Source organism: Heterodontus francisci, chromosome 14 (assembly GCF_036365525.1).
Source record: "Heterodontus francisci isolate sHetFra1 chromosome 14, sHetFra1.hap1, whole genome shotgun sequence".
Taxonomy (NCBI): Eukaryota; Metazoa; Chordata; class Chondrichthyes; order Heterodontiformes; family Heterodontidae; genus Heterodontus; species Heterodontus francisci.
Window position 1 is genome coordinate 37,514,708 of NC_090384.1, and position 9,012 is coordinate 37,523,719.

At 39.6% G+C, this 9,012-nt stretch overlaps 1 protein-coding gene across 17 annotated transcripts in view; it reads left to right on the forward strand.

Moving 5' to 3' along the window:
* Positions 1-8,383, forward strand: part of syt12 (synaptotagmin XII) — a 263,045-nt gene extending 254,662 nt beyond the window's left edge. For all 17 annotated transcript variants that reach the window (XM_068045994.1, XM_068045999.1, XM_068046002.1 and 14 more), the window contains 4 exons: positions 3,103-3,318; positions 3,903-4,023; positions 6,446-6,579; positions 8,200-8,383. In XM_068045994.1, coding sequence (XP_067902095.1) covers positions 3,103-3,318; positions 3,903-4,023; positions 6,446-6,579; positions 8,200-8,373 — 645 coding nt within the window. In that variant the 3' untranslated portion in view covers positions 8,374-8,383. The remainder of the gene's footprint in view (positions 1-3,102; positions 3,319-3,902; positions 4,024-6,445; positions 6,580-8,199) is intronic.
* Positions 8,384-9,012: the final 629 nt, after the last annotated feature.

The following is a 9,012-nucleotide window of genomic DNA, read 5'->3' on the forward strand; positions in this document are numbered from 1 at the left end:
TAGGAGGATACAGAGGGATATAGTTAGGTTAAGTGAGTGGGAAAAGATATGGCAAATGGAGTATAATGTGGGAAATTGTCCATTTTGGCAGGAAAAATAATAAAGAAGCATATTATCTAAATGGTGAGAGATTGCAGAGCTCTGAGATGAGGGATCTGGGTATCCTAGTGGATGGATTACAAAAGGTTAGTATGCAGGTTCAGCAAGTAATTAGGAAAGCTAATAGAATGTTATCATTTATTGCGAGGGGAATTGAATACAAAAGTAGGGAGGTTATGCTTCAGTTATACAGGGCAGTCGTGAGACCACATCTGGAGTACTGTGTACAGTATTGGTCTCCTTATTTAAGGAAGGATGTAAATGCATTGGAAGCAGTTCAGAGAAGGTTTACTAGACTAATACCTGGAATGAATGGGTTTTCTTATGAGGAAAGGGTGGACATACTCAGCCTATATCCACTGGAGTTTCATAGAGTAAGAGGCAACTTGATTGAAACATAAGATCCTGAGGAGTCTTGATCGGGTGGATGTGGAAAGGATGCTTCCTTTTGTGGGACAGTCCAGAACTTGGGGTCACTATTTTCAAGACAGAGGCGAGGAGAAATTTTTTCTCTCAGGGGGTTGTGAGTCTTTGGAACTCTCTTCCTCAAAAGGCGGTGGAAGCATGAATGTTTTTAAGGCAGAGGTAGATAGATTCTTGATAAGCAAGAGGGTAAAAGGTTATTGGGGGTAGGTAAGAATTTGGAGTTGAGGTTACAATCAGATCAGCCATAATCTTGTTGAATGGCATAGCAGGCTCAAGGGCCTACTCCTGCTCGTAAGTTATATGTTCGTATGTTATGATATTGATAGGCCATACTATCCTATGACACTTCTTTTAAAATCACAATACACAATTCTATTCTGCACCCTTTGTTTAAACCATATGGTTTGAACCAGCCCAGAAAGCTCTCCATCTTTCTTTCGCTTTTTCCAGTAATTATCTATCATGCGAAGCCCCTTGCAGTCGATATTCCAGAAAAACATGTTTATATTTTGCTTGAACACTATGCTTCATCTTATCTAAGTTGTACCATCTTCCCAAAGTTTTCATAAATTCAAAAACCAGTGTCTCTTGCTTGCCTGTATTATTTGTTGTTTTACCTGATAGTATTTGTTTAATTTCCCAGTTTGGCAGGTTTATGTTAGACTGAAATTTGCACGAGAGATTCTGTTTTCAATCCAGTTTGGTTGTTGCAGGGCATGACAGATAATATGGTCAAACTTTTTGTTGTGAATATGTTATAAAAAATTTCTCCCCTGACAAGTCCTCAGTTCGACTGTCGAGACAAGCTCAAATGCCACTATGATGTCCCTAAACCTCCTGGAAACAGACTTGGTGTGCATCCTTCCAGTGCATACCCCAATAATAATTAATGCATTATAATATTGCATATTATTTCAGAGCTTATTAGAGAGTATATTACAATAGGTCAGTTAGTATTACATATGGTTACATTGTTCCAGTAGAGTTATTACAGTATTACTGTGCATCATTGTGGCCTTATAGTAGCCTAATAAACTGATCACACTATTGGTATGAGAGTCCAGATTTTTTGTTAAAACTTGGAATCTATATTTTAAAACTGAAGAGGCTGAACTTTGGGTGTTTTTTTTAAAAGGAAGTTCACCAAAAGGTTGACCATTAAACAAGTTTTTACTGGAAAGCATGTGGTTTCAAGTAAACACCACAGGGGCTTCTAACCTGAAGGGACAGATGTTTATAAGGAAATGACGGACCATGATATATGGCTGTCACAGGATTGTTGCTGAACTGTTTTTGGGTTCGCTTTGAACTGTTAAAAGCCAGCTTTTTCTGGACGAAAAGAGGCAGTTGGAATCTGCCAGATCAGAAGAAAAACCGGACCATTGGTACCTCGCTTTGAAGAATCCCTGCTCTTGAAAAGCAAAAACCTGTATGAAGTTGTACTCTGGCCTCCTATATTTTGAAGAACTCCCGAATGTTTGCAGAAACCTTGCATCTTTAAAAAGGACTTTGCATTGAATGTGTGAGAATCGACATCTTTGTTGCTGCAGACCTGATGGAAGACCTGTGTGAAGCCTTCTGTAGTTGAATTTCTTTGAACACCTACCAAAACAGACTGTTCATCAACATCGCCTGGAAAGATTCCTAGTGGCAGCCCTATTCGACTTTAGGACACCTCGCCAAAACAAATGACTTCCATATTCAGTATAAGTTATACTTTTATTCCTTCTATTTCTATGTAACAGCTGTAAACAGTTTTTGGATGTATGTGCATGTGCACGAGGGCTAGGATAAAAATACGGGGCTTTAATATCTCAATTTGTGTATATGTTTACTTCATTATTGGTTAAGACTTGGTTTATAATAAACAGATAATTTTGTTGTTTGTTAACGAAACATGGTTGCTGTGCTTTATTCTGGGGACAAATAGAGTATCTAATTGGCTGTTTTGGTAAGTGGGAAAACTTATTGATATGTTGTGACCTGTGGAGAAGTGGGATTGAATTAACAGTGCACTCCTCCCACCTCAGTCGTAACATTATCATGTTCTAATTTTATTATAATTTTAAATGATTGTTAGTCACAACACTTTAAGTACTGCTTATTCAACTCAGACAGAAGGGCAACAGGTTAACAAGGTGGCACCTTACATATGAATGAAAGGAGACCTTGGTTGTGGCACTAATTGTAAAATTATGTGCCAATGGAACAGCTAACTAGTTTCTCCAGAAAGGCTTGTGTGCAGTGTTGGGTCTAATTCAAGCCCAGGAACAGCTACAAGGGTTAAACTCACCACATTGAAGCTAATGATAGGTTTTGTTTGAAAGTTGTGCTCACTCCTTTTCAGGTGGCAATCAGAAGTGGCAACACAATGTAGCAACATTGGCATATAAACACTGCCACCTTGTAGTTTTCACTTGGAGCAAAGTTTACGGGCATTGAAACTGTATGATATGCAAATTATCTTGGGTGATCTGGGACTGAGTCGAAATGTTCTCCGATTACCTGATCCCCAATTTACTGTGATCATGACCTAAAATATAGATGATTTCAAGGCACGCCGTTTTTTTTGTGCAGATTCAGAGGAATGCATTCTCTGTGCTCTTTGATGAGAAGTTTTCCATTCCGCTGGACCCCTCCGCTCTCGAGGAGAACAGTCTGCGGTTTTCTGTATTTGGAATCGACGAAGATGACAGAAATATCAGCACAGGTTTGGCAGACCTGAAGCTGTCAGATCTGGATTTCAGCTGCCGAGCCTTCAATGCTTGGCTTTATTTGCAGGATGTCAATAAGGTGAGGGAAACACAAAACAAGGAACATGTAGCAAGGGCTGAAGAATCCCTGCTGTGTCCATTTGACTGTGCAGTGTGAGGGTCTTGAAAAGGACCCACAGGATTCATTCATAATTCTTAACATGCTCTGGTCATTTAACAATATAAATAGCTATAGGCTGAAAAATGTCCCAAGCTAGTAGCTGGAATCACTATAGGAGCATTATAACTATTTAATAACACTAAGGATTGAGGTAAAACTATATCATGATTAAGTACATTGTATGTATAACTTTATGATAGTAAGTTGAACATAATGATCATAGTTATAGGGACTGAGATGTAATATCTGATAGTGAGGGAGCGTAACTATTTTATAGCTATGGAGGTTGAGGTATAATAGTCACCTTAGTCAGGGCCACAGAAATATAGTGGTCACAGTGGATGTGAATTCACCACAAAGTTAACAGGTTTACCTGCTGACAAGAAAAGCAATTGAAATCACTTGCCAAACATTACAGTTCTGTTTGTGCTTAATGCTGATGGTCATTTTGTTGGGTCACTGAACCGTAGTGCGGAGAACTGACCATGCTTTTGTCTGTTCAGGCGACCGACACGGTTGGAGAGATCCTGCTCTCTCTCAGTTACTTGCCTACAGCAGAGCGGCTGACAGTGGTGGTGGTCAAAGCCAAAAACCTAGTCTGGAACAATGGAAAGACCACATCTGGTAAGATGAAGCAGGTGATGGGGGTGAATCTTGGAATTACCAACTAATTAACTGAAAACTGTTACTGAGGGCAAAAGTGCACCATGTGAAACTATTCAGCGCCAATGAATTTGCTGCATGTCCATCATCTCTCATAGATGGAAGAGTGCCAATGATGATCCTGAGGGAAAATGCTGAAAAAGTCCAGTGGGATTCAACATAGTACTTGGATGCTTCACAAATCCATTTGACTTATTGGTGGATGAGTGAAATCCAGTGACTATTATTTACTTCACATTAGAATTGATAAAAAATGCCACATATAAAGGCAATAATAAGGATGTAACTCCGATACACAAAGGCTGAATTATACAAGATATCAAGACTCATGGATTTAGTAGCCAAATAAATTAACTAGATTGAAAACTGTTCTGGCTTGCATGATAATTACATATTAATAAATAATGTGGCGTAGCCTAGTTCTCATATTGTAAATTCAGCAGATGGCTCCAAGCAATATGGTCAAGTGACAAGAATAAAGAAGTTAGGTGGGTGGGCTAATGACAGCAGATGGATTTTAATGTGCATAATGTTTCTGCAGCTCTGGTATCAGATGTTGGTCAAATATTCTATCAAGGGATAGTGAAAGATAAGGTAAGTCAGTGGATTCACTGCCTGCAGAAACACAATACAAAAGAAGATAATCAGGATCCTGTATTTCCATATGGGTGCTGAGTCTAAAAGGAATAATGTGAGCTCCATTTAAATGTAATTTTATTGTAAAGGCATTTTACACCAAGTTGGACTCTGAGGAAGTAACCATAAAATAATAAGCTTACCTTTTGCCATTTACCTTTTCAATTCTTTCCGGGCAATTTTTATGCATTAGATGCAGGTTAAAGTATTTTTTAGCATGATAAGTGCAGAGTGCTAATTGTCATCGTCAGTTTCCCTTTGATATCATTCAATATGAACAGCTTTGAACCCCCTCCAGGAACATCAATTTACCTGTTTTCTAATTGGCAGCATCATACTTTTAAGGGTTACTCTGAAAATAGAAACTTTTAGCATATAATGCAATTTGACATGGTAATACTGATGCAACGAAACTGTCTAAATTCTAGAGGTGCAAACTAACACTGATGTGCCTATAAAGTGAGACTGCCTAATTCCTTAGATGCAATTTGGTGTAGTTTTATCATGTTACTGTGTTTCGCGTGGATTGATCCTGCTGGTATTTACTGGATGTAGTGTTGATCCTATGTATAGACACTGGGCTGGATTTTACGCCAGGTGGATGGGAGCTGGCCACCGACATAAAAGTCGGTGGCAAACCTGCTTCCGCCTAGCCCAGGGATCCGTCCTGCATTTTACAGGTCCCCGGGCTTTAATTGTTCCGAGGCGGGACTTCCACCCGCTTGAGGGAAGAAGTCTCGCCTCATTGAGCTGCCGGCCAATCATCGGACCGGCAACTCTTAGTCTAAGCAGCACCACAGGGAGCGGTGACCACTGCTGGGTCTGCAGCCCAGCCGAGTACATGGAGCTAGGACTGCAGGTAAGTTAGGGTTGCCTCGCCGGGGGTAATTGGTCACACCCCAGCGAGGCAAGGGTAGTCGTTTGGGGGTAATGGGAGTGTCTCGGGTCCTGGGGGTGGTTGGGGAAGTGGGGGCACTTAAGGGCCGTGATTGGCCTGGGGCGGGCAGCCCGTTTCTCGCCCCCTCCCCCCGGCCCACGTAAAGTGGGGTGGAAGCGGGAGTGAGTCGGGAAGGCCTCCTGGAGCCTCCCACTCAATTTTACGCTACCCCCTCGCCACCATCCGGCTCGCTGGGGTGGCGTAAAATTCCGGCTACTGTGTGTAGTGTGGAATGATCCTGTGTCTATTCACTGTGTGTAATGTGGGTTTATCCTCTCAGTATTCACTGTATGTGGCATGGAAGATCCCACAGATGTATATTTTGACCAGTTAATATTAGCAGCTTTCATATAGTTAGCTTTCTATCTTTTAACAGTGCTCCTGCTTCATAATAAATTCTATCAACAATAAGCTTTGGTATGAATTGATTTTGCTTTTGTAACTAAGTGCAACATTTCAGAATATTTGGATATGTGATGCATTCTGTCAAAAGTAGAGTTAGGAGCGAGGTTTGGCACCTGATTAGTACATTACCAGGATGATATTTAATTAGGCTTGCAGAATTTAAAATAAATTGAAAGGTTGCAGAAACTCTTGAATAGTTTTGTTGTATTTGCTATTAGCCAATGGAGAATTATGAGCAAATTTGTAATAAAGTTGGTAGCAGGGACGGAATCTTTTACTCCACATCAACAATCTCCTATAATTGAGCTATGCACATATTTATGATAAAAGTGAAAACATATGATGAATGGCTTTTAATTTTCATATAAATGTCTCCTGCTCTGTCTTTTTCATGCCTCTGAACAGATCCATTTGTGAAAGTTTATCTCCTTCAAGATACAAGGAAAATAAGTAAGAAAAAGACGGCAGTGAAGAGAGATGATCCCAATCCTGTTTTCAATGAAGCTATGATATTTTCAGTTCCTGCGATTGTTCTGCAGGTAAAAATTTAACATACCATTTATCTTTTTGCCCTTCAGTGTCTCCATAGAGTCCAATGCTTAAACTGGACTGAGTGTGTAACAGCTGACAGAGGGGTTTTCCTTTTGTCCATTATTGAACTGGAGCCAATGTGACGTCCAAAGAAAAGGTTATCCTCGCTGTTCATTGGAGAACTCTGTGGTTCCTATATGTATCATTCAGTAAAAATAACTGGCAGCAGAAAACTGATATAGGCACTTCAATCTCCCTTGGTTCTATTTTATAGCCATCACTGTTAATATTTCGCACAAGCTACTGTATCATCATTGTCTTGCAGCTGAGTTAACATAGATGAATTTCTGTTTTATAATAAATAGGCACTGATGTAAAAAAGGTAACTGGACTAAACTGATTTATAATGTTTCTGGATGAGTTGTAGAAATTGTACCCAGAAATTGTTATCTATCAGAGGCTGTAAATATGATTAACTGTATTGGGTGTCAAGAGAATCATTCCTTATTCCTTTTCTCAACCATTATAACAGTGACTCGACTTCAAAACTACTTCATTGGCTGTAAGAGGTTTTGGGACATCCAAGGTCATGAAAGGCACTATATAAATACAAATCTTTCTTTTCTTTTTAGACTAAGTGTTACGATCAACTGACTTAAGCTGAAGATAGTGTCTAGTATAGCTAATTATCTGTCATGCAGTCACACCCAGGTGCAATCCTGGTGTAACCTTTTGTTTTCCCCAGGTCTAATGCAGTGCAGCTTTGAATTTTTTAAAATATATAAATAACTATCACATAAATGAATGTTATGAACAGAATTACTGATGGTAACACATGCACACTGTTTGGAGCTCAATGCACGGTGCTTAGAAGGGTGCAAGCCCACAATTGTTCCTGCGGTGAATTCCCAAACTCGCTTGTATGGCAGTGAGGCACAAACAGAGCTTCGCATATCTTCAGTCCATGTACCCTGCTCCAGTGCTGGGCACTGTTTAATATTAAAGCATAAAATAATCATTACAGTCCCCACCACTTACACTATCCATGCATATCACAGGCAACCACCTAGATCAGGTAAATCGCACTAATAATGTGCTGATGCCATATGAATCAATTACAAGGGGGCCATTTATAACATATTAAGTGTGTTGCTAATTTTGGGCAGTTCTTTGCACCTTATTAACCCACTGTACAGTATTTACTGATGGACGAGGTTTGGTTTTTATCACCAATGAGGACTCTCGGGAGCATTTGATGCTGCCATAGGTCTCTGCCATGATTCTCTTGTTGACATACTTGCTTTTCTTCTGGCACTTCTCTTAGCTAGTACAGAAACTGAGTGGAAGCTCCACCTTGGAGCAATCCATATTTTAATGACCAATAGCACCTGCAGGGATCACAGTAGCAGAGACTGGCTTTCCCATCTACCACTTAGAGCAGGTAAATCGCATCAACACTAATACTTCTCCTAATAAGTGGTGAGGACTATATTAATTACACAAACACCACCCTTAACGAAGGATACTTTTGAATGCTTTCACTGAAGCATATCATAACTGGACGCTGCAATTCACATTTCTCTATAGAGAGTTTGAATGACCTTTCTATTGCTTTACTTGTGACATAGGAATTAACCCTGAGAATAACAGTGGCTGAATGCAGTGAAGACGGAAGAACTGAGAATATAGGACACGTCATCATTGGACCTGAGAGCAGTGGGATGGGTGTCACTCACTGGAATCAGATGCTGGCAACATTAAGGAAACCCGTCTCCATGTGGCATGCTCTCCGAAAGAAATAAAACAAAGGAACAGTAATGTGTTCTTAGCACTTGTGTAAATATTTTGCATGGTGACTAACTTCTTATACTTTAATGCTGGTGCTTTGAGAAATTCAAATTTGAGACATTATTTTTCACTATACTTTACTAACTTATTTGCATCAGCCTGATACTGGAACATCTGTAGCAGGATAGCAGAAGAACCAATTGCAAATCAAAATGAACTTGGCTTAATAAATGAATGCATCTTCAAGAAGCGCTGCTGTGAAGCAGCCATCCTATTGAATGCTTCATATTGAAAGGTGCATATATAGATAGATTAAAGAGTGGTCAAAGATTATAAAGAGGTAATTCATCTGATGCTATTACCTCTTCAGATAGAACAGCCACGTTAGTCCTAAACCTACAAACAATCTCACATATCAACACGTGACTAAATCCTTGCAAAACGGTTTTCTTTTTCAAAATATTTATGTAATAGAGTGCAATTAATGACCGATGTTGTGTTGCAATGACCAGAATGCATCGGTCAGCAGGGATCTTGAATATATAATATTGGAAATGCAAAATAACAAAATATACATAACACACAGGAAAAATCTTGTGCATATTCTGGCATTTTGCTAAGGTATTTTGTCCAATTAATAAGAGGGCCCAGCA